The 26091-nt window shown below is 41.3% G+C and overlaps 1 protein-coding gene and 1 long non-coding RNA gene across 2 annotated transcripts; one reads left to right on the forward strand and one right to left on the reverse strand.

Moving 5' to 3' along the window:
• Positions 1–3067: 3067 nt before the first annotated feature.
• Positions 3068–8819, reverse strand: LOC138105902 (uncharacterized). The gene is made up of 3 exons (XR_011148779.1): positions 8456–8819; positions 7310–7385; positions 3068–4699 (listed from the first exon to the last, which is right to left on the reverse strand). It is a non-coding gene; the product is annotated as an uncharacterized lncRNA (long non-coding RNA).
• An 8970-nt stretch (positions 8820–17789) lies between these two features.
• Positions 17790–25653, forward strand: LOC138105063 (transthyretin). Its single transcript, XM_069004661.1, has 4 exons — positions 17790–17907; positions 18683–18822; positions 23390–23525; positions 25361–25653. The coding sequence occupies exons 1-4, from the start codon at positions 17839–17841 to the stop codon at positions 25466–25468; spliced, it is 453 nt and encodes a 150-aa protein (XP_068860762.1). The 5' UTR covers positions 17790–17838; the 3' UTR covers positions 25469–25653.
• Positions 25654–26091: the final 438 nt, after the last annotated feature.

Genomic DNA, 26091 nt, shown 5'->3' on the forward strand with positions numbered 1-26091 from the left:
GCCCTCTATTTACTTATTTTCTGTTAGATACTGACATGTACAGCACTGGTTTTAAAATTGCCCTGAAACTCACTTCTTTGAAATATATAACAGAAAGCACCTTCAGCCATGTGGTAGGAGTGCATCCAGATCCATGTGGATATGCTGGGGGAAAACCACATGGCAAAGTTTGTTCTACTGGGTGCAGGGGAAGCAGGAGGGTTTATGGCCTCCCCGTCTCAGCTCCAAGCCGGTTTCTGACCTACGTTTCAAATGTTTCATCAAACTATTTCTCTTAGATCTGTTATCTGTTACTTGCTAGAACAAATAGAGCTAAGATATCACCTCACAATGATTACGCAACAAACAGCATTGATGCCCTGGCTAATGATTATCCAAGATCTTTGGAGTGTGGCTAAAGTTTAAACCTTGGGGGAGAGCAGGAGTTTGAGCAGACAGTGCTGGTACCAGCTGATGTATCCAGCCTTGTATCCAGCCTCCCAAACAGCTGTGGGACATGGGATGGTGGCAGACACTGGGCTGGGGGGAGTAGCTGAGTGGCAGTGGCATGGCACTGTGCAGCAGGAAGGCACAAACCCTGGGCTGAGTACCAGCAGCAGAGCTGACATAGCCCAGGAACACCTCCATCCCAGCTGGGTGCCTTTGCCACCTTCTCTTGCCACCCACTCTGGTCAAACTGGTGCCTTCCTTGCTTCCCTAGATTTCTTCCCCTCATAAAAAGCTCCCAGCACTGCCTTTCTACATAAGCCAGATTCACTCCTTTAATATTATTATTATTATTATTATTACTATTATCCCCTTCTTTCTTGAAAATAAGACTAAAAGCAAAGCTTCCAAGTAGAAGGAATTATGTACTTACAGCGTCAGCTTTTAGATGGAGCCAAATCACATCTCCCAGGTGATGCCTCTCACCTGATCTATCATACACCTGTCAGTGACACAGCTGTACTGATGGGCAGATTTGCCCTGTGTGCCCTGTTTTGTTATTTATCATCCTGTGTTACACTTCTGTAATCAGCAATCTTGATTTTTGCAACAGCAGAAAAGATAGAAAGCCTCTAACACCCTTCTTGAATCAGAACCCCAGGAGAGGTACTGTCAAAATAATAGATCTGTTAAAGAAAAGTTTCCTTGTTATCCATCCTGCCTTGGTTTTGTGCAGAAGAGGTGGGGGAGATGAAATACAGATCCGTACAAATATTTGATTTTTCATAGTCCTGGTTACTTGAAACTCTCTATACTTTGCCTTACTGGAATAAAATATTTTTCCCTAACACAAACAAACCAAACCGTATCAGTCAGGGTTCTGTTTGGGGTTTTTCAGGCATCTCTTTAAGCAAGCAAGCAAATTACACTTAGTGTCAGATGGGTAAAAAAATGCTTCAAATACCCTTTTCCAAGTGGTGCTAGTAGAATTGGTTAGTAGTTGAGCTTCCTGCATTTTGGATAAATGGCTGTCACCTGGGGCAGATGAATTCCAGACTACAGCAGGTAAACAAACTGGAATTGATCTCAAGGACGTGTCCTGAACAAGGAGCACAGGGTCATTCTCACACCCCTGTTCTTTGCATTAATGAGCATTTAAATATTTGATACCATGTGAAGCAAGTCCAAAGAGAGTGACCTTACAGCACCCTTGATGTTGGGATGCTCTTATCAAAGAAAAGGAAGATAGAATGGAACTGAACAAGGTCTTCTCTCACATGAAATTCCCCTTACAACTTGAACAGAGTCAACTATCATCAACTCTGATAAATTTCATAAATTTCCTGGCTCACTTTGCTTATGTTACTTCAAAAGATTAGTTCAAAATACTTGTGAGATGCACAGGATAATTTTTTTGAAAGATAGGGTTAAAATAAGAAAAAAACTTAGCTGCCTTTAAATGCTCACCCCTTTCCATTGTGTTCTCCTTCCAAATTGAAGAAAATTCCTGCAAGCCAGTGTTAAATTAAAAGAAGATACAAGTGCAGTAACACAGTAACAGGAGCTGGGAAAGCAGCCACAGTAAAAATTGACTTGTAAATGAATCCAGGTCAGTATAGAAGTATAGTTAGCTGTTTAAGGGTTAAGGAAGTCTTTTGAAGGAGGAATTTAAATGAACATTCTGCTAACAAATCATAAACTTTCAAGACACCCACTAACACACAAGATGTATTTCAGTGTATCATTTACCAAAGATCTCACCCCTTTATTGTGATCCCCTTGCTACAAATCACACTGATAACTTGTAGTGCGTCCCACTGACATCCCACTGTATTGGTTTTGGCTGGGATAGAATTAATTTTCTTCATAGACCTCCTGTGGTACTGCTTTTCATTTGTGACCAGAACAGTGTTCCTAACACAGGGTGGTGTTAGTTATTGCTGAACAGCACTTGCAAAGTGTCGAGGCCTTTCTGCTGCTCACATTGTCCTGTCAGAAAGTAGGCTGGGGGTGGGCAAGGAAGGGACTGAGCTGGGACTCTATGTCCACAGTGTAAAATCCAAAGAGAAGGGCAAAACATGATGCTGTCCCAGAGTGTCTTCACTTATTTCTCAGATATTTTATTCAGGTAAATTTTACTAAGAGGGAGTCTTCTGACCTATGACAAAAGAAAAAGAATACTTTCAAAGCACATGAATGGAACAAAAACATTCTTGATGTGATGTGGTTTGAGGAGCAGTAAAATAATTTGAGGTAGAAAGCCTCCAAGCAATGAGGTTCTGCTGTAAACACAATTTTAGGCTCTCTTACTGCATCAGCTGAAGTTTGAGATTAGCAGAAAAGGACAATGTGACACAATATGTGTCAATATATTCATGTGGAAGAAGGAGAGAAGCTGTTATTTTTTAAATTGTTTCTGGAAGAGAATGTGCTGAACATAATGCTCAGTCTGAGTTTACAAAATTATCTACTGTGTGTTAGGGAGAAATACTCTGTGAGGAATGTTTGCTGCACTGGAAGGAATTTGTAGCACAAATAAATCAGCAGTTAGTACCACCAGGGTTCGTTTCAGAGAGAGTCTTCTTTGGAAGGCCCTGCCCCTCAGATAACCCCTCTGTTTCTCTCCCACATCTACCTTTTCCTGCTGTGCTCTACAGCCAGATTAAAGGATCAACAGGAATTGAAATATTCCACAGCTCCGCCCACTCATCCAGCAGACTGCATGTCTTTTTGTTTAGAGGAGTTGGAGTTTGACAAGATCTATCTAAGTGCATTAAGTTTGTCTGCAGAGCATTAGAAAAGAAATACAGGCTTTCAAAGGGAAGGGAAATCTGCCTTCAGCATATATTTTTTTGTTTACTTTGGTAACAGAGTTGTTTCTGTGGGGGGATTTTTTTTTTTTATGTCTGGCTCTGTCTGCCACCACAGATAAGCTTCTGAATCACAGTAACAGAGGAATGGCTGACATTTTTCCTGGTGTCAGTGAAAAGAAAATAAGAGAATTGGTTTGTTATCTTTATTACCAACGGATGACCAGCTGCTTCCCAGGAGGCACCAAAGGTGTAACACATTTCACAAAGCAGAACCATTAAATCTTTCCTTCACATTACAGAATTACAGAATTTTTAGGGTTGTAAAGGATCTCTGGAGATCATCTACTCCAACCCCCTGGCCAAGGCAGAGTCACCTAGAGTAGGTTACACAAGAATGCGTCCAGGTGGGTTTTGAATGTCTCCAGAGAGGGAGACTCCATGACTTCCCTGGATTCTGCCAGTGCTCTGCCACGCTCAATGGAAAGAGGTTCCTCATGCTGAGGTGAAACATCTTGAGTGTTTGTTTATGGCCATTACTCCTTGTCCTGTGCCTGGACACTGAAAAGAGTCTGGCACCATCCCCTTTACAGCTGTCTTTAAGCTATTTATATGCATTACTGAGATTCCCTCTCGGTCTTCTCTAGACTGAACAGACTGCACCTGCAGTCTCTCCTCTTAAGAGAGATGCTCCAGACCCCAAATCATCTTTGTGGCCCTCTCCACTATCTCCTTGTCTGTCTTGTACTGAGGAGCTCAGAGCTGGGCACAGCACTCCAGGTATGGAAGATCACCTACCCCAGCCTGCTCGCTACACTCTTCCCGATGCACCCCAGGATACCATCGGCCCTCCTGTGCAGGAAAGCTCCTGCCCCGCTGCCTGGGAACCAAAACCAAAGCAACAAAAACAACAAGTATTTTTCCTGGGACTGGAGGAAAACGCCCAGGGGTGTGAGGAGGAGGCGAGCGGTGCCTGAGGCCACCAGGTGGCAGCCGGTGCCCGCGCGTCCCCTGCCTGCCGGGGATGCGGGAGGCGCAGCCGGGCCGGGCTGCGGGAGGCTCGCACGGCGCCAGCGGAGCGAGGTGCGCGGACCCCTCTGCAAGGCACGGGCAGCGGAGCGGCTGCGGGACAGCCCTCGCACCACACGCCACTGTCGGCGAGAGCGCTCCAGCCTCGTTGCGTCTGAAAGGTTTTTGGTTCGGTTACAAACACATCGTCAGTGGCATTAAAATGTAACCAGGTGGGCTCAGTAAATCCCATGGGAACAAAGGACAAGGTCCTGGACTGCAATACAGCCTCTTTTTTAGTGCTTCCTTTCCAAATAATAACGACTTTTCCAGCTTGGTCATTGATCTTTTAAAAAAGATGTTCTCTGGCAACGTACCGACATTTTCCTGCTCTCAAAAGATGAATCCCTTAGGACTCTCTTACAGGATTTTTCTTTCAGAAGTTTTGATGCATGCTGTAATGAAAAAGAAACAATGCTCAATCCAATTAGTAGAACCACAGCTAACAGCGCCCTGAGCGATCAGCACTCTAATCACCAAGTATTGCCAGAGCAACGTCTCCATCCCCATTTCCATCACTCTTCTTCTTCTCAGTTTTGCACAGTTTTAACCTGAGATAGCTCTACCCCTGCGCTGGGCTTATACAGGTGATGAGTCAAGCTACAGGAGGAGACAAAAAGGCATCCCAGCATGGCAGTTCACTGTGTGGTGGTTTCTGTATGGCTATCATCCTAAGTCAGAAGGAACAACCTACCAATGACATCTCTAGAAAGGGACCTATTATGGATGTTGATTTTATTTTATCAGCAAAAATTAAGAAGAGATTGAGAAAAAGTATTGCACAACACAGCACAGGATGTCACCCTGGAAAAAGAAAAATCTTGTTATGTGCTTTGCAATATGATATGTTTTCCACCCCTTTTCTCTGTCCATGCTTTATTGGTTTTCCTCAGAAAGTAGTTTTTCTTTCATTGGTGCTTCTTTCTTTTTCCACCTCACTATTCTGGAAGATTTGTAAGAGGAGACTAAACTTGACCTAGGGTCAAGACTAGACCCTTTTTGCCATGAAGGCACTGTTGTGTTTGCTTCATCAGGGTCCTCTTGGTAGTTTCCTCAACATCTTGGCAAGGACACCATGAGAGAGTCCAGAAGTTTTTTCCTTGTGGGCAGAGCTCAGCCTGGGATGAGAGACAAGTGTCGTTCTAAAGGAAGTTTCTGTAAATCACATCAGTCATATAGGGGAACATGTGTCATTACAAGGTGAGGGATAAATTAGTCATCCTGTCATAACTGAATACTCTGGCAAACAGCAAGGCTGCCATTGTCCTAGTAATTTATTTTTCATGGGTACAAGCAACTTAGTTTTTGATAACTCTGGGCAAAGTTGGAGTTTAGACTGCAAATGCCTAACCACAAAAACAGCAGGATGTCTGTAGGAATGAAAAGAGGATGCTCTCTCTTTTTGAAGAGTATTTTTCTTCCTTCCAGAATGACTTCAGAAGAAGGGGCTGCACCTATTATTAGACAAAACTTCCCCCCCCCACCCCCCCAAAAGCAGTCTGCTCATGTGGTGAGCAGTCACAAGCTGGATAACACTGCTCAGAAGTACAAGCTGGTTCATCTGCCTGCTCACTTGTCTGGTTTCCACCATCTCCTCTCCACATGGCAAGCTCTCCCAGGCCCTTACTTCTAGAGTGATCCCTGGGTACTGTCATGATTATGTCAATTCAGCTCTTAGGCTAAAATTTAAAAAAAACCTGTGTCTCAGATCCTGATTGATTTGAATGGTGAGGAAAGAAAGGGAGAAGCATCCTGTCCTCATCCAGGGTGCTGTGCCCAAACCTCACAGGCAGCAAACACCTCCTGCAGTTTGCCAATTCTCTTGTTTGAGTCTGAAGGAGACCCATAATACACATGGGAAAAATCTGTTCTGGTGTAGGAGCCACAAAGTGAATGTTTACCTGGTGTTTAAACAGCTGATTCATCCCAGCAAGGGGAGTTTCATTTGTGGACCCACTACTCTAGGCAGTAGCTACCCTGCTGCAGCCACTGGGCTAAAACTGATCTTAGCGAGCACAGTGTCCTGTTTGGAAACAGCACAGCTACCTCCAAAGAGAAATTACATGCAAAGCTACAGCATAGTGGGTTGACAGGAGAATTACACAAGCTCTTCAGAAATAAAGGACAGTGTGTATTCATTCCTTCTAAAATTTGAAACCAAAAAACCCAGTGTCTCCTTTGCAAAGAGTTCTGTAAAACAGGATGTCCAGCAAACACAGTCTTGAGTAGGCACAGGGGCAGCACATGTTTAATGTCAGCTACAGTTTAAAACACAGAGACTGACTCAGAAAATATTATTTCAGCCTTGTTTGTTCTGAGTCACTGCTTCCCTTAGAGGCTTAATTGTAAGACACTGAAAATACCAGTCCCCTGTAAAGCAGGTATATTGAACTCCCAACAGATTTCCTTTTCTATACATTGCTGCTTTCTGTTTCTGTGTTTTATTTGCATGACAGTCTGTGTCCATGACCTCCTGAAAGTGTATCCTCTCTCCCTGAGCGCAGCCTTCCCTTCTGTTGTTTTTGCAGGTCTTGTTTCTCACCATCCCTCCATGCCATTCCTTCCTTTTAGTTACATTTTTGCCAGGCAATTCCTCCAACCACCCCCTTCCATGCTCCTGTTAAATGCTCAGCTCATGTTCTTTCCTCCCGCTCAGTCACAGAGATGGGTCCCCACACAGTTCTGCCCTTCTTCTGTCTCCTCTTCCTTGCATGGTTCTCCCTGGTGCAGCTTTTCTACTTAAAATAATCAAAATATTTTTCTTGCATAAGGAGGCCTTTGCTCCTCACGCTCCTATGTATGCACGTGCTGTTACTAAAACCTTCTCCTCCCAGCTGACAAACTACATCTCCCTCCCAGACTTCTCCTTCCTTTTCTGTCTGCATTTCCAACACTAGCCAGATATGCTGTTTCCTGATTTTTCTGTGCCCTTTCCACTGTGTTCCACTCAAAGCGCACTCCAAGCAATTTCTGCCAGAGGTTCACCCTTAACATTTAATAATTACCTCAGCCAGTCAGGCTTGTGTCTTCCTCCACTTTCTGATGATGCTTGACCATTTTTGCCTGAGAGAGTGGAACATACTAGCTTGGAAAGAGACAAAGAAATAGGAGATTTATCAGTGGGGGAAGAAAATGGGTGACCTCTCAAGGGTCTGAACTCTTCAAACCATTTTATATACCCTTCTTGCTTTCTCCCAAAATAAATAATTCCAAAAGACTAGGGTAGGACTTCAGTTTCTGAGATCCCCTGAGAGCAGAGACTTTTGGGGTACTCTCATAGGCAGAGCCACTCCAGGGTGCAGAGGCTAACTGTGGAAAGCAAAGGCCAGTTTATCAGGATCCTGATCAGACACTGAGGATAAAAATCTCTGGAGGGGTGAGGCTGAGGTAGGAGCACAGAAGCTAAAGCTCAGTTCTCAAATAAGTAACTGAAATGTATAATTACACAAGAGCACTGAATAGAGGTTTCTGTTAATCTGTGATCCGATAATCTTCTTTCATTGCCACTTAGCAACAGAATTACAAACTGAGGATGGAAAGCCAGGCTGACTTAAAATTCCTCTCTTTGCTGGGCAGAGATGGAAAAAGGTCCCTCTCTGAGCAGGCACAACAGGTTTCCCAGGTACTGGGAATTGTGCCTTTCAGCACAATGTAAGTACAGACACCTGAATTTCAAGTTTCCTGAAGTACAGCTCAACTGGGCAAAAAGCATTGTTTATAAGAATTAGTAAATTTTACTCACAGAAACACAAGATTAATCCAGACACACATGTCCACAAACTCCATTGAAATCATACATCATCAGAAAGGGGAATGTGGAAGTAGGGACCATTGGGCCAAAACTGCTGCACTGGAAATTATTCTTAACTGGTGGGTCAAGCCGCAGTCATCATACTTTAGGGGGATCCACAATGTCACAGAGATGCTCAGGAGAGATGCAGGAGGGTGTTATCATTCAGCAATGATCCCTACCCAGAGCCACTGGCCTTCACTGTCCTATCGTTGGGAGACACTGCACCCAACAGAGTGCCAGTATACCTGAGGCCTCTCTTGGTTTTGACTATTTTCATAAACATCACAAAAGAGGTAGATTTAGGTGCCTGACATCATGCTCTTTATATCTCAGCCTCTTCTTTCCATCTCCTTCTTACCTTTTTTTCCCTTTTTTTCTACATTTTTCCTTTTCCTGTGCTTCTTGTCTACAGAGTTGAGCAGTCAGATAAGGCATCATCTTTCGCAGTGCTGCTGTGAGTCCGAGGCAGAGGCAGCTCAAAGACATGTTAAAAGCTGTTTAACAGCCAGTCTCAGCCACATCTTGGAGTGCCAGGTGAGACTGCATGGTCTGCTTGGCATTCAGCAGATTCTTCTCCATAGTCCAACTTGGATGCCTTTTTCTTTGCACGTGTCATGATCCCCAGAGACAAGACTCCTACGACGACAGCTTCCTCCCACCTTGAGCAATTTGTTCCCCATACTGTGGAAAGGATGGGCTCCCATCCCAGTAGTGGTGCCCAGCAGCAGAAGAGAGAGGGGAGGTATTCCAGCCAAGTGGCAACAGACCCAAGGGTGCTGTTAAAATGAAAGTTTAAATTAATATTTACATTTTGAAAGGATTGAATTTGCTTTGCTGGGTTTATCTTGAGCCAAGGACATGGCTTTTTTTTTGTTTGTTTTGTTTTTACAGTAATGTTTTGCTCTGAAACTGAGCAGGCAAGACCTGCCTATGCAGACCCATGCACCCTGTTTAAGAGAGGCTCTTTGTACCACGACATGGCTCTGCTCCAGATTGCTGGAGTTCTTCATTCCTAGGCCAAGCAAAACACAGTGTCAGAGGTCTGTCCAAGGGGCATGCAGAATTCCATGGCTGCTGGGTGCCCTGCCATGGGACAGTGTCCCTTCAGGAAGGAGTTGATGGGCAGGCACTCTGTTACCTCTTCTCTACTGTTTTGGGCAGCTGTGTGCAAAGAGCAGCCAGAGGAGTTCTGCCTTTCAAAAGCACCCAGGGGGTGGTTTCTCAAAGCAATTACACCTGTGCTGGTAGAAGCTACGAGAGCACTTATGGACTTGTGCAGGAAATAAATCCACCATCCAAAAACCAGCTGGATGTAGGCAGCACACAGATACGCTTGCACTTCAGGCAGAGGGGGTAAAAAGTCTCATAAGCCATGTATAACTCAGTGCTTTCCTGCACCAAGATCTCCCCAACTTCTGCATGGCAACCCTGGGTGTAAAAAAAAAGACAAATTGCTCAACAGAAAGGAGTGTGACTAGCAATTACACACTTGGGCTATTTACAGCCTTCCTCACATAACAGCACAAAGAAAGAGCAAAATTAGTATGTGTTCCCCTTTTCATGTGACTTTTTGTACTTTGTGGAGGAACTTCAATAGACTCATCAAGCTGATACTAATAAAAGATATACAGTTCTGTCTATAGTCAAATATTCCCCAGATAATAGTCGTGGGCTGGAGTTATTTGCTGGTTTTTCCCACCTCAGGCTATGCTTCTTTCACCATTTTTCAAAGACTAAAGCACCTACTTGCTGAGTGTCATCTTTAAAGAAAAAGCTAAAATTTACCTTTTCCTTGCTACCAGGAGCCCAACTAATGATGTCAAGCTCATTGGAAATCATCAGTACAAAGCAGTAGCCAACAGTGTAGTGAAGTCCAATAACGAGGACAGAGGGAATCTTAAATTGCAAGAAGGAGAGCAGAATAAAGAAAGTCATTCAGAGTGCATGAGTCTTTTGCCCTCTCTTGAGGGAGAATGCTAGTTAGCAAGAATGGGTAAGGATTTTGGTCTGACATTTCAAAGCCTTTTGAGGCATCCAGGCAATTCCAAGGACTTGTCTGTTTGGCCATACTTGAGAGTTTGTTAAGGCAGAATGTGAACGTAAAGTGTGGCAACTGTTCTGCTAGGTGTGGACAAGCTGCTGGCCTCGGTGCCTTCTCTGGCCTACATGAGAGGGATTAAAATTCTTTTGAATCATGCTTAGAGGAGAAAATCACAGAGATGAAGGGGATTAAACGAATTTAGTTTACCAGTACATATTTCCCTAAGCTGGTTTCCAGTGGCTCCAGTATTATGGGCTGTGATGGACTTTCAGGAAGACATGGGATGCTGTGCACTGCATTGTGTAGTAAAGGGACCACAGTGCTGCCGTACGAACAGGGAGGGCACTTCCTAGCCTCATTAGGGCAGCAGGCCTCGTGTTCAGTCCAGATCAGCTCTGCATGAAGGCAGGGATGATGAGGAGCAGGAGTGATCTAGTCTGGGAACTGCTGTTAGAAGGGCAGCACAGCAATCTCAGTTCATATTTGACCTCTCCACCTCATGAGAGTAAGCAGTGGGAATAATTCCCCAATAGCTCCGTGCTCATCCAGCACTGTGGATCACTCCACTTGCAGAGTGATTTTTTTATAAAATACTTAAAATCACTCTGTGAATTCTATGTTTGTAAAGCAAGCTCTTGGGAGTCAGGAACTCAAACTTCCTACCTCCTTGACTTGAGTATGGGCAATGACCCTTTTTCTTAACTCTAGCAGAGACCTAACTGGCTGCTGTAAGCCAGCTACTGTTTCACCCCCTGGACACTACACACTGCATGACACATAGAGGGTCTGTTGGATAAGATGGTTGTTGTTCTGCTTGAGTTTGTCCTAAAGACACAACAGCCTCTGCTTTGCTACCAGTATTGATAAAGCATACCTGGATGCAGAAAAAGTCCTGAACAGTCCAGAGACTGAACAGTTTCTCAGCAATGGTGTGTGGAGGCCTATATGCTATGCAGGCCAAGAAAGAGAAGCTAAATGCTCCCCAGAATGAATATACACAGACACAGAGCGGTGATAAAGCGCACCTCAGCTGCAAAAAGCAGATTCTGTAATAGCTGTGATTGTAGATCTAGAACAGTGGCACAACAGCCATAAATACAGCTAAGTTGTAGGCTCAGCTGATATTTATTTTATTTTTGTGGTACAGGAGGTGTTCTGAACCTAGTGCAGAGATAGTGAGAAAAGAAATTGCTATTTTTATCTGCAGCAACTGTTACACTGAACTATTCACAAGCTTGCACTCTATAAACCTGAGCGTGTATCTGCTACGTGATTGGAATTCAGTCTCCCAGCTTGGCTGGCAGGAGGTAAAGGGGGATAAAACCACAGAGGTTTAATCATGGAAAAGTATACATACTGCCTTTGTCCATCCATTTAAAGCTGCAATCTGCATTTGCCGCTATGTAAGGCAGGCAGCAGTTCATGGGGAAAGGGCACCAGAGAGTTTGTGTATTTACATACACAAGCAAGATTTTCCTTTACAATATACCAAGGAATAACAGCCAGTTAATCTCCTGTTGACTCATGTACCCCACTGCATTTCAAAGCATACAATTTATTTTTGTCTGTACAAAACTAGCTCAGCGTAACATGCTGAGAAGCACTACCTCAAAGCTACTCCTATTTTTTTTAGTACACCTTCACCAAGTGTTTCCTGCCTGGATCACAGACCTAGTTTTCGCATCTGCTACAAGCAGAACTAGCAAGAGCTTTTGGATCAGAGAAGCTAAAAAATCTACAACCAGTGGCTTTTCTACAATAGCTATTAACATTTTTCTTCTGCTGGTTCCACATCACAAAAATGTCTAGCCCTTAATTTTTTCTCCCTGAAATGTTGTAGTATACTTTTAGTCTTGTCTTTAAAATTTGAGGAAGAACAAAAATAAAAAAAAAGAAAAAAGGAAATACAGATGTTATTAATGTATTGTACATAGGGTCGTGATCTGTTCTGTCCCTTCCCTTTTGAAATACCTTTTTCTTTTTATCTCTTACAAGATACAATGCTGTTTCCTCTCAAATCTATTTTCATGAGGCATTCATTTGGTTTTGTCAGGCCAGTGACACTGGTAAATCTGTGTGGAAGCTGATGCCAAAGTTCAGTGAAGTCCATGGCGGATACAGGAACTCTGTTTATGAGATAAAATGGTTAGTATAGCACTTCCTCAGAGCTCTTGGCAGGAAGCAGGCACCAGTTCAATTAATAAAAAGAAAGGCATAAATGTGTGACTGTCACAGTCACTTGGTAACTTCCCACTCAACAACATGCCCAGGGGATTTTATTGCAGGCCAGATGGGGATTGTTTTACAAGGTGGGGCAGATGGACAGGAGGGAGATGTGGTCTGGGTGGCCCAGGACACATGACAGAGTGCAAAGGTACTCATGGGCACACCAGCCACAGTTCACATAGAAGCTGCATCCATGTGAGTCCATGTGGTGATCTACCTGTATCTACAATGACCTCCACTAAACAGAGACTTGAGTAATTCAAGTGACGCTATAGGATGATTAGCCATTAACTGAGGCTAATTTGACCCTGTGCATATTTGCAGAAGCTTTTCAAGAGCCTACCCAGGTGGCCCTGCATGGTGGAAAAACAGGCATTTCCTCACACCTATTTGTATTCAGGTACCAGAATGAAGTGCCCTAGACTCAGCATTTTACAATCTTAAACTGCAAGATGATGAACAAAGTACATAGCTGCAATAGCTTAGCAAATATCTATAACCTAAGAAAAGAACATAATTTAACCCTACAGAACCTCTTTTGGTCTTTATAGCTGGAGGAAGATTTTTGTTGTCATGTCTGCTCCTAATTAATCATTTGACATCTGCAGTCCACTGAGAACAAATTGATAATTGATGGAAATTCACTTAAAAATGTCATACACTCCCAGAAGAGCCTAGACAAGACCCTAGGAAAATAGTGACCTCTGTTAAGGTTTTTTTTTGCCATCAGAAACATTTGCTTCATGTTGTAGATTTATTATGGATGTCTTACTGTAAGAATGGCACAAAAAATAAATTTAAAATATAAACCACCTAATCATTTTACTAATAAATAGATTGACCTTTAGAAACATTGATCTCAGACACAGAAAATATTAAGGCTGGCACAAGGATATTCAGTTAGCTTTGAGCATAAACTGAATTAGGGCTGTTTTTTTTTTAAATCACTTGTCTAGACTGATAGATTAGTATGTAGACATGAATACATGTTAAAGTTGAATAACAGAAGTTTGTTTCTGAGCAATCACAAGACCTACAGGGGCAGCTTATGAAGTAGTAATGATCAGTGCCCAGTGACCTTGGAGTTTAAACACTTCAGAGCAAAAGCCTGCTGAGATGAGCAGGTGCCAGGTGAATTCACACATTACAAATACCCTAAAGCAAGAATCATCTATTTATATTTTTCTTTTTTGGACTTGGAGCTATATCCCAGGATGCTCCTTGGACACAGCCTTGGAAATGATAAAAACCCCTGTGATTTTATACCTCAAGACCAACCCAGCCCATCTGTCTTCAAAATTGTTTGCTAGCAGTATCCACTTTCGCATACTTGAATTAACTGGATTTGATTTAAGATACAAAATAAGGATTTTTTCTTATTTTTCTGCATAAGATCAGTAGTGTTTCCTTACTTCCAATTAAAATAGGCAGTGTTTGTCCTGTGAACAAAGAAATCTGAGAGTAATCATTAAAACTCAAAATATAGACATACTTCTCAGTGAAAATGAAAATTAAAAAGGCTGATAAACATACAAACACCACGCAATCCTGAAATGCCACCATTTTTAATGCCATTCTTTACAAACTGAAGTTCAAGCTCAAACATGAACCTCCCTGAGCACATTTATTAATTAGAAAAGCATTATCCCTGGCTTTGCAGAGAGGGGAAATGTTATATAATTAGCAAACAGTGAAAGCAACAGAAAATTTCTCTCTGGCTTCAGGCAGTTAGTGCACTGAGCACTCTCCTTGTGTGCCAGAGCTCTGCCACAGCAACTCAGCTGGCAGACACCTGAAGTAAAACTCATAGAGTTCTTGACTCTAGTTCAGAAAATTCAGGCAAACTCCTTTGAGAGGTAAATCTCAGGTCTTTTCCTGTAAGTCCCTATGGAATGTTACTCCGAAGAAGTGAAAAAGAGGTGTCACATTCAGGTCTTAATGTTATAGAAAGGATTTGTTCAGAGCTCAGGAATTCATTAATTCTTTGAACAGTACTAGGGTATTCTATCCAGATTATTGAATGGCTTACCATCTATCAGGCCCTTTCATTCCAGTGTCACAGGAGAAGCTTACAGGTTTTTACAGTCAAAGTCAGGTATTCCAGGCTGTCTGAGCATTTTTTCATGTTGAAGCAGTTGGCTTTCTAAAAAACGTCAAATAGAAGGGAATGCAGCAGAGAATAAGGAGCTTATCTGTGTGAAACAAGCCTAAGTGTGTGAGACTACACAGAAGAGAGAGAAAAACACTGTAGCACAGTGGGAAAAATCCCTGACATAAACAAGAGTATTAATGGGACATGTTTGCTCTTGACCTGAACACTGTAATGCTTCCAAGCAGGGAACATGCTTTCATTAGAAATAGGCATTAATCCTAATTCTTCAGAGATGAACTTCAATTGATTTGGAATTCAGATAAGCCTTAAAGCATTCACATATTTGAAGATTATCTAAATTTTTTCTTAACTGGGGGTCTCACACTTGTTGGTTTCCATAAAGCTGAGGTGATTACTGGGCACACCAGGGGCTCTTGGCCATTCTCTTCTACAGCACCTTAATCACCCTGTATGCTGGGTGACCACCTCTCTCCTGGGTTTCATGTGTCCCCTAGATCCCAGGTACTTGCACTACTTAGCCTTATACTATCTCTGTTTTAGCTACATAACCCTACAGCATCTTACACACCAGGATTCCTAAAAATCTCTTTCTGTTGAGTTGTCAGTAACTCTGTTTACTCTTTTCTTACAAAAGGGCATTTATACTTCTGCTCTGTGCTAAGGCTCCGAGTTGATCACCTTTCTTGTAGCATGTATCCTGCTAGCAGTCTCTGGGAACTGCCTTCTTTCCTGCTCTTCATGGCAGCTTCCCTGCTCCTTCAGAAAGCCTTGAGTTTCCCAGCCCCACTTAAATCTCAGAGCTCAGTCCCTTTTCATTTCACCTTCTCTTATTTTTTATCCAAGTAAGTTATTCAGTTTATAAGCTTCAGAATCCCATTGCACAGAAAAGGTTTAACAACAACAGACAGACAACAGTCAGCACCTGTTGGATGCTCAGCAGTTACCCATCCTCTTTCTCCTTTCCCCTCTCACAATCAAGTTTTGATTCTTTACCAAGGCAGAATCATCCTTCTCAGACAGCTGTTCTGAAGCCCTGAGCCTTCACATACATTTTATGGAAAATATTACCATACTGTGGTACTAGGTTGAGGCTGATGATGGAAGGAGGAAGGTTTACCTAGCACTGCTTTCACTAGGCTGTAGCAATTTTAAATTAGGTTTACATGGGATTTTAATAGAATTCTATATAAATTCTAGATGCTTCATGATCAGAGATTTAGTAGATACTTTTTTTTTTACCTTCTCGCTGAGTCCACCTGTATCTTAGAATTTATAGAAATAATCTAGTTGTGTGCAAAATGTCTGAATGGAGATTCACAAACACACAAAGTCTAATTTCCACTCAGACTGGTGTCCCTGTTAGCAGTCAAAGAATCACTGTCTGGGTTATGTATGGAATGTTGAGATTTGAAAAAATCAGCAAATGAAGGACAAGGGAAAAAAATCATGTTGGGGTTAGAATTTTTCATGCTCATTGTTCAGTCTAAAAAACAGCTGCCAAAGGTCAATGTTATAAAAGAGGGAAGCAAAACAGATAATATGGACAGCTGAAATCTACTATCCCTGTAGACCTGATTTTTCAGAAACTGCTACTTTGCAGAAAAACCTATCAGAAGAAAATCATTATTTTTAAAGTAATTTTCCCATAGGAGAGCAATTTGTCATGCAGACAAGTGCCAATATAATTAACTCCTTGGCATTATTTCCTTGAAGAACAGCTGACAGCAAAACACAAGACAGCCTACTTGCCCTAGAATACAGATAATTTCTCTTCCAGACATACAAAGCTGCATTGCTTCAGAGAAATATTCACAAATAATGAGAACAAAATAATGAATTAATGTGTTGGTGCACAGATCTAGGAGCAGTATTTAACTTTCCAGGATCTGAATACAACCCACAAGCACTAGATTGCAGCATGGCTTGTCACTGCTGGGCACCTTGTACTGACTTTTAGGTGCAGACAAAGTGTGTGTAGAATGTTACCTCCCTATCAGCTTGCTTTGCTGTAAGGACAAAGGGCACTTTGATCCCAGTGCAGGAGATTACTGTATTATAGATTTTTTTCTCAAAAACCAACTTTGCCTAGAGAGAAAAACTGCATAGAGCAGCCTGAAGGTATGAAAGTCTCTGGAGAATATCATCCATGATCTCTCTCTAAGACCTTCATCATATCCTATTCAAGTTAAGAGGGAAAAACTGCTTTTTGTTAGAATACTGTGAAATCAGTAAAAAAAGAGTGACAGCTCCTGAGAAGTGTAGGCTCAAGGTTGTTTAGGATGTGGGGAAAATGAACAGCTAAACAGGACAGTTTCTTTGTCTCTCAGCTAGCACAAGGCACAGTATGGACAATTTATGTGATGCAGCTGAAGAAAAACAGCTATACCTTGACATCTCCCCCAGATGTCTTCTCCCAACTTATGCTGGGGCTGGGTTCACCCCTGAAAAACCTCTGAAATGTACATTTGTACTTACAAATGTAGAAATGAAGAAATGTAGATGTAACAGTAACATTCCCAGCATTATAGGGGTTTGGCTACTAGAACCTTAGCCAAATCTTAACAAAAGCTACCAGCCTTTGCTGGCTGCCTTGGCTCCTTCTGGGGTACACAGTGCAAAAGAGGGCTCATTCCACTTTTCTGACACCTTTAGCTTCCCAGGGGGACACATCTCTACAGGTCTTTTCCCAGTGACTAAGAGGAGATCTCAGTGTCTAACTGAAGGTTGGGCAAGATCAATCATTAGGAACTTGTGGTGAGTGGCAGATTGTGTCAGATCCCATCTAAATTGTGTCTCAGAGACATTTCTCCTTTCCAACAAGCAGGGAGACTGATTGGGAATCCAGCACTGCTTGAGCCAGACAATGAACAAACTCCATCACCCATATACTGAGCCTGAATCCGTATGTGGGATCTGGTCCTCAGAAAGCACTGGGTATATTGAGAAGACACATGGGGCAGGTGCAAAGAAAGCATTGGGGCATTATCATGCCCAACCTGAGGGCAAGGTAAAGGAGTTCTCCTAGAACTGGTTGGATTTCTGGGTAAACAAAGGTCATTTGTGTTATTTTGTGGAGGGCTTTCTATGAGTGCAATCTCCCCAGGCAAGGGTCATGTTTGTGTCCGTTACTTATTTTCTTTGCTCTAGCGATCCTGCAGTCCTTCCATTGACTTCAATGGCAGTGCTATTCATGGACTGACTCTAGGATTGGGCTATTTACTAAGCAAATAATCAGAATCAGCAGTTTTGGAGTCATATGGGCACCCAATAAGCAGCCTGTTTTGTTGTTGGATTGGCTATAAAATCCCAAATCCCCTCAGCTCCTGGCTGCTGGCACCAAGGCTCACTAACAGCAAGCAGAATGGCCTTTCAGTCTGCACTCTTTGTTTTCTTAGCTGGACTGGTATTTTTCTCTGAAGCTGCACCACTGGTGAGTCTCTTTGTATTCAAACTCAATCATTACAAGAATGATAATCTAGATTTTCTAGATGACTAGCATCCTCCCCATCCATGAAATTCTGTAACAATTAGGCTTTGCCAGAATGCTGTTTCTGGGGGGTTTTTTTATAGTAGCATCTTCAGAATTCTTAAAACTTTTTATTTTCTTGCCATTTACCCACCTATTTTAAGGTGTTATGGAAGGGTCAGGGACCTAGGTGGTGTGACCTTTCTTTCTCTTCCTTTGTGTCTGTTCATGACTCACATCCTGTATCCTCAAAAAAGAGGCAGCTTTGCCAAACAAGTGCTTCTCTGAAGCACTAAAAAATATTTTTTAAGCATGACTAAGGATTCCTTATAGAGTAATGAAGCCTAAAAGGGATATTCTTTCAGCCTTAGGATGTCATATGTATTTCTTTGTTGGTTTCCCTAGCTAACACACTTTGTCTGCACTTACAAGAATTTACTATTTTCTTATTTGTGATCTCATTATAAAGGTATAATATTATAACATTTTCCTAGAGCCATATGCAGCTCTAAATATTGATCAAGAAGTCTGTGTGTGTGCAATAAAGTTATCAGTATAAAGCTCTAAGATGCTCTGCTTAAGAAATAGATGTTTGTAAATTATCTTCGAATAGCATTTCGCAAAGAAATTATTTTAAAGTGGACGGTAATTCCGCAATAAGAATCCATCTTTCCTTTGGGAGAAGGTTTTTGCAGGCTTGGTGGACAGCTCCTATACAACTTCTCCTCCTTTCCCCAAGGTCTCCCATGGCTCTGTTGATTCCAAATGCCCTCTTATGGTGAAAGTGCTGGATGCAGTCAGGGGAAGTCCCGCATCTGATGTAGCTGTTAAAGTTTTTAAACAGGCTGAAGATGGAAGCTGGCAGGACTTTGCTGCTGGGTAAGTTGTGTGTTCTTCTGGAGCCATTTTCAAGGTGCCTTGGGCAAACAGTTGAGGAGTTAATGGAACAGAACTCTGATCAAAACAGCAATGTGTTTTCTGACGTGTCACACCATCAGTGTTAATAGCATATGAATTCTGATCTAAAATCCATTAGATTTAAGTGGAACTTATCCATGACATTTAAGTGGAACTTATCCATGACTGAAATGCTAATTGCAAAAATATGTTCAGGTGCTCATCTTCTCTTTGTAAGGGAGTAGTTTTAACACTTAATTTTTCTCCTAGCTTCAGTATTATCTTCCTTTCCTATAGAAAAAAAAAAAAAAAAAAGCCTGTTTACCAGCATTTTGTAGGTAATCCAGACTAACTTATATTCATATGCAATGGATATAGAGCTTTATTTGAAGCAGTCATACAAAATCGTCTCTGTAAGCTTTGTCTGCACACATACAAATAATAAGTGCACTATTCATCTTCTGCTGTGTACCAAATGTGCTGGTTGGAAGAAACTCCTTGACCAGAAAGTTTTAGAGAGTCCCATTGTAACACAACACAGAGGCAGAATTTCAGCATTTGTTTGTGGCCATTTCTATAGCTCTGAATGTCTTTTGCTAGAGTGACAGCCCAATACCTACAAATGCCTAGCGTCCTTAGGACATCACAGAGGGTCAGACAATAATACCTTCGGTCTTTGAAAAGTGGATGAGTAACAGAAGAACAGAGTTTACTAAAATTCAAATAGCTGAGGTAGTCAGACATTTACCTTTCATTGCAACAACTTGTTGAATCAGATTTTTAAATAACTCAAGAGAAGCCTCCAGTAGCAGCAGAATATTCAAGCACTGAATGAGAAGCAAAAGAATGGACAGGAGTCGACAGCACATTTAACTGCCTTTCACTAGGATTTTCTACAGCATTATTTACATAAAAGCTGCAGAAAAAAGAAAGAAAGAAAACTCTAGAGGAGAAGACTATAAGGAGAGATACTTTTCTCTCCATCTGAATGGTTTCTTTTTATATAATGAAAAATGAAAAACACTTTTCCCCATTGAAAAGTAGCAAGAAAATTTGCAAGATTGAAAGAGAAACAAACAACTCCACTCCCAAATGCTGAATGTTAACTTAGGAACAAAAGCCTCGTAAAATGGATTTATGTACTTTAACGAACAGAGAAACTCCATGAAAAATGACACATTTTTTTCAAGAGACAAGGATAATGTCTTATCCCTAGTGAGTATTTCTTTCATTATTAGGAAACCAAATTATTTCAAATGTTTCATCAAGTGCTGTTTAACATCTAATACAAAATACAATTTACAGAGGACTAAGATAAATGTAATGCCATTGTTAAATCCCCTTTATTTTGGGGGCATAACAGTGTTTTCTTGTTTAGTTTGCAATTTTGCTTTCAACAAGCCCAAGGAGACAAATCCTGTAGTTGTTGGGCAACTTCTGTTGAAACTTTAGGTTAGTACACTCAAGAAAATCAAATCACTTCTTCTTAAATATAAATTGAGAAGATTAACCCTAGGCAAGTGAGAACCATTTTGCTGGGGGATGGCAGTGAAGGAACATTAAATCACAATTTTTATTGCAGGTAAAGATTTTGACCTTTTCCTTGACTTGCATCTTAATCAAGGCTCTGCTTTCCTTTCAAGTGATACCATTGACTTTAGCTGATGACTCTTGTTTGAACCAGATTTTCATATGTGCTTACAATTTTATTCTTTTGGGGAAGCCAGAATTTCCCTGTGTTAAAACAGCTGAAAATATGAATGCAGTCCAGGAACACAATATGTAAATACTCCTGTCAGGTGCATAATATTTTGAAGTTACAGTACCTAGCAGATACATATGGGAAAGTTACATTTTGTGCAAATGTCTGTTGTAGTTATTTTTTCCACCTTTGTGTTTGCTTGTTCTTACTTTGCAAGCACACTTTATGTAATCGAGAAAATGTACCTGGCAACTGTTGAATTTGAGTAAAGGTATTTAAGGGGCAGTGGGGGAGTTGGAATAGTAGCAGATTACTTTATTAAGAGGCTTATTTCAAAATGACTCTAGCTAAAAATATGCAAGAAGAGATAACTTGAGCTGAGACATACTGAGGAAGGGTTTAGGGCACAGAGCATGTGATTTGGATTCTATATGAGCTTCTCCCATGACTAGCTTTGACCTTCCCGCTCCTCACAAGTTTTTGGAAATCTAGGTTTTATCATATGGTTCAAGAGTTGCAGTCACCAAGCATAGTTTTTATGTGACCTAGGTTACAAGTCATCAAAAAGGCTTCTGTGTATTTGAAGTGGTTCCCCAACCCTCATTTTTTTTCTTTTAACTCCAAAATAAGAGTTCGTGCTCCTGAGATATTTCCTCATCAGTCTGCATCTGAGAGCACAGTTTATCTCAATGCAGTATGTGTCCTAGGAGTTCATAAACATCATTGTACAGACAGTGTAGATTTAACCTTGCCACCACATACAGCTAAGGTCCAGGTAGTCAAAAAGAGGATCGGCATTACAGTCTAGGCTGGCACTGGAGTAACTTAACTGGAAAAGCACTGCTTTTTTTACTTAACTGTCCATCTTACAGCAGATGCTGGCAGTCCACATCCTATTAAGAATAAGGAGCATGTTATATTTACTCCCCCACTCAGACAGAAATACAAGTGCTGTTCAGAAGCAATCGCAGCATTTTGCTACCAGCACTGAATGCTGAGCATCCTCTGCCTTGTGCTGATCCCCTCCAGGCTCTGAATCACACACTGTCCTGTTGGCTGCTACAGTGCAGCAGTAATGCTGAAAGGTTTCCTTGTGAGAGCACTTGCAGTGCATGGCTACCACTTAATAACTAAAATAAAGAAAGTGCCATTAACTTCTGGTAGTGGGCATGCCTTTTAAAGGGAGCTCTTTTTCCCAGTTTCCCAGCTGTTCTGGATGGTTAACATCTGCCACTGGGGCAGCACCCCTTAGGGAAAGAATCATTCCAGCTGCATCCACATTTTCCTCAAACTAAAACTAATTTGTTTGTCTGAACAAAGATTTTGAGACAGACACCATTTTTCCTTTTAATTGGTTTGTGTCTAGACTACCCAGTTTATAAGCAGAAGTACATGGATTGCTAACCTCTTCTGCAGCATCTCAGTAATTCTGTTTCACAGCTTCAAGGACACTCAGAAACAAATTATTTCTCCTTTTATTAAAGCAATACAGATTAAACAGGAATTACTAATTAAACTAAAAAGAAAGCAGATGCACACACTTTACAAATTGACTGTGATACGTGTTTCAAATAGGACTTGGATTCTCTGAAGGTTTGGTCTGCCCTGGACACAGTTGATTACACTTGTACTGGACCAGTAAGATTTTGTCAGTGTTAACAAATAAAAAAAAAGAAAATTAGCGTGGGATTTTCAATCCTGTTACCTCTTAATTTAAGCAAAAGCTCTGTCATTCAGTCTTTTTTATTTACCACCATTAACCAAAGATAAAAAATACGGTGAAGGAGGAGAAGGAGACTGGGAAAGAAAAGCCCAACAGCACAGCTGATTCCATCTCAGATAAGCAACATGTCACTGCTTTCTCCACTTTCTCTCCTCCAGTTTGTTTTCTGCCTAGGCAGTTACTCCTTGCCATGAGACAAGAAAGTTCCACTAGTTCTTCCAGTCAAGGCTTTCTTCATTTTTCCTTCAACTACATCATGTGGTTATGAAGCACTAGAAATATCAAATAAACATTTTCAGCAGAAAAAGACCCAAACAAAAACAAACAAGCAAACAAAAAAGGTTAAAAAATCAGAAATTAAATAAAAGGAGGGAAAAGAGATAAATGGGATTTAGGAGCTAAGTATGTAAATATTTAAACAGCTCTCATACAAAGCTTGAAAACTTCCTTTTTGAACAAATAGGGTGCAATGCCAGCTATACTTCCTTCTTGCTGGAGTTTCTTCATCCACAGATTTTTGTTACAAGCTGAGCACATAATCTCTGAGCTGGGAATTCCTATTGCTCATTTATATGGTACCCAGTGGAAGAGGCCCCTGCTCTTTGACCAAGGCATTGTAAATCAAATTATTAAAATCTTGTGATGCTAAATTGCTTTTCCAAGACATTACCACTCAGGGTCACATAAAATCACATCAGTGTACAGGAGTAAACCCCAGAGCCTCAGTGCTAATAACTAGAGAACAAAATGATTTTCCAATAAAATTTCTCTTCTCTCCTTAGTTTGGTTTTGAGATTTTGCATCTTGCCTGTCATCATGGCAGTCCTCCTAAGACAGCAACCTTTGGTTCCAGAAGGCATTTGGTACAAGTTGACATGATATTAAAAGAGGGACCTTAAACCAGCCAGCTTTGATTTGTGATGTATATGGGTGAGTTGGTAGCAAGGACAGACTCTGCAATATGGAAACATACACTGCATAGAGAGAAGGAACTATTTCAGATGATTGGAAACTGCTCAATGTAGAATTTGGCACCTCTACTATTTAATATTCCACACTGACTGTTTCTGTTTAGCATCGAAATGACAATATAAAGTATTTACATAGATATTTAATCATTACAGGAAAACCACAGAGTATGGAGAGATTCATGAGCTCACAACAGAAGAACAGTTTGTAGAGGGAAAATACATGGTGAAGTTTGAAACCAGCTCTTACTGGAAGGCTCTTGGGCTTTCTGCATTCCATGAATACGCTGATGTAAGTAGTGGCAAATATCCTTAATAACCTGTACACACTGCTTGTGCAGCAGCAGCAGCTGGGAAGAACAAGCACAGCCCTTTGATACTGAAGGAGCATCATCGTGCAGTGAAGTGGTTCACTGCCACATAACATTGGGCAAGTAAAGGCAGTAAATAGCCAGCTAAGCCAAAGGAAGGAGCCAACTTCCCTGCAAATGCTGACACAGCTCTTCCAAAGTGTAGCTGTGCCCATTCACCCACTCGTACCAGTAGGGAATCTTGTTCGAAAAGAGCTACATTATTCAAAAGTAGAGAGTGTTTATAAAAACAAACAAGAAAAGAATGTACTGGAAGAAGAGACTGCTTTTACTGCTGCTGAAGGAATGGAGGGATTTGAAAACCTTAATTTTATAGGAAATAAGCTATGCTTGAATCAGAGGTATTTCCCCCATATTGGTCACATGAAAATCCCTGAATTCTAATATGACATGTATTTACCTGAGAAAAACAATTCTTTCTGGTGTGCCTTTTTTAAAATTATGTTCAGCACCAAAACATGCACTTAAAATAAAGGAAGGTATAAAAATGTAAAGAAATAATCATAGTGGGAAAGTTGACTATTTCAGTGATACTCAAATTTCATAATCAGGCCAGCAATATAATCATGGCTTGTCTCTCCCTTTGCTTTCAGCCCTACACTGATTTATTGTCTGCTCTATCCTACTATGTTTGCTTAGCACACCGAAAAATCTGTTTAAATTCTTCAGGCTTAATCTGCCATTAAAGTTTCCCCAATTTAGTTAGTCTGGAACAGCTACTGGTATTGTTGTAGAACATTTTAAACCACAAGATCATAGAGCTCTATGGAAGATTAAACCAAATGACTGAGTCCCAGGTCCATAAAAGTCTGAGGTGGTTTGGGTGATTTAGGTAAAAAAAGAACCCTCAAAAATATTCCCTAACCATTTGGATGTATGAAAGTTGTAAGGGCTACACCTCAAAAGGTGCTTAAAAATGCCTGAGACTGTTCCAACTAGGCTGAAGAAGCTTTTTCTTGGCATAATAGCCTACAGAACAACAAGGTAGCCTGGGAAGTGGGTAGAATTCAGTGACTGACTGTGTACAAGGTAACTGAAGCCTACAAGCCTCATGTCCCAGCAGCTTAGACTTTGGTTGTAGGAGAGAACTCTCTAGTCCACTTGTAGAAAGTACATCATGGTTTAGAAAATAGATCAAATAGTAGGCTAAAGAAAGCTGGAGCTTAACCCAGGTGATGACGCTTTCCTGGGAATCGGGTGTCCCAAGTCCCATTCAACTGATTTGGAGAGCAGCACATTTGAATTTTCTTAGGGCAAGGATCTCTCCTTTTTCTGGCAAGCCTAGCCACTCAGTTCTCAATGCAAAAACTGACCCACCACCAGGGGTGTTAAAAACAGGAGGGGGCACTGAAGCACAGAAAGCAGCTTTGGGCTCCAACAGCCTGCCTTGTTTGGACACCTCACACAGGAGTTGTGTTTAAATTCCCCAGGTGGAATTTCACCCCTGTCTTTCTTACTGGTCATTTGTCATACCTCCCCCTCCAATTCCACATCCCAAAGCAGTTTGCCTGGCTCAAGTGTGGGTACCTCCATCCAGCTTCACCACAGCTGAGGCTCTTTGTGGACCTCAGTCCAAATCCCATAAATACTTGTCACTCAGTGCTTGGCAATCACAAACAGGAAGCATTACACTTCAGAAGGGTAAAAGCATTGAACAAAGTGCTCTGCAGATGAAGTGGGGTGTTCTTCTTAATTGTTAATAAGGTAGCTTTGATTGTATGTTGTTGGTCATGACCACAAATTTTCTCTTTTCCAGGTGGTCTTCACTGCTAATGATTCCGGTCACCGCCACTACACCATCGCCGCTCTCCTCAGCCCTTTCTCCTACTCAACCACTGCTGTTGTCACTGATCCCAAGGAATAAACATGTTCATTTTCATGTTTGTTTCACAAACACTTTCCTCCACTAGAACTATCATAGGCTTTTAGGAGGAAGGTTTTCCTACTGCTAATGCATAACTTTTTGCTACATTAGTTGTTGTTTTTTTTTCCATTTTGTAACCTGGCAAACTTCCAACAAGTCAATAAAATATTACTTCTTTAAAACAATTTTTACTCCATTAGTGATTGTTTTCTAAAGTATCATGATTTGCATTGAAGTGCAAAGGATAGCTGAAAAATACATGTGGGATGACTTTTGATTTAGTTTTCTTATCTTCCTCCACTACCTTAAAGAAGTTTCTCCAAAATACATTGGCTCAAACCAGGAAATTCATATAGTTGTGTTACCTAAAAAAATTACCAAATAAATTTACTCAAAATAAGAAAGTTATCTGTGCTTCTCCAAGTTTACACACAGAAAAGATGGTCCCACTATCAACCAGGTCACAAGGTGAATTGGTGAAATTCTGAATACCTAGCAGCAGAACAAACAATGCAGAAACCATTGAAATAAGTATGTCCAGAGAGCTGAAAGAGTCAAAATCTGTGTACCTTTACTTAAAACTTCAGGTAAACCTCAACACTTTGATGTTTCAAGAGGAAAGT

Source organism: Aphelocoma coerulescens, chromosome 2, assembly GCF_041296385.1.
Source record: "Aphelocoma coerulescens isolate FSJ_1873_10779 chromosome 2, UR_Acoe_1.0, whole genome shotgun sequence".
NCBI lineage: Eukaryota > Metazoa > Chordata > Aves > Passeriformes > Corvidae > Aphelocoma > Aphelocoma coerulescens.

Bases quoted from the DNA above. Each gene is read 5' to 3' on its own strand.
- LOC138105063 (XM_069004661.1), top strand. From the start codon at position 17,839: ATGGCCTTTCAGTCTGCACTCTTTGTTTTCTTAGCTGGACTGGTATTT. The intron at 17,908-18,682 runs GTGAGTCTCTTT...CCTTTCCCCAAG, and splicing joins TCTCTGAAGCTGCACCACTG to GTCTCCCATGGCTCTGTTGA. The intron at 18,823-23,389 runs GTAAGTTGTGTG...TAATCATTACAG, and splicing joins TGGCAGGACTTTGCTGCTGG to GAAAACCACAGAGTATGGAG.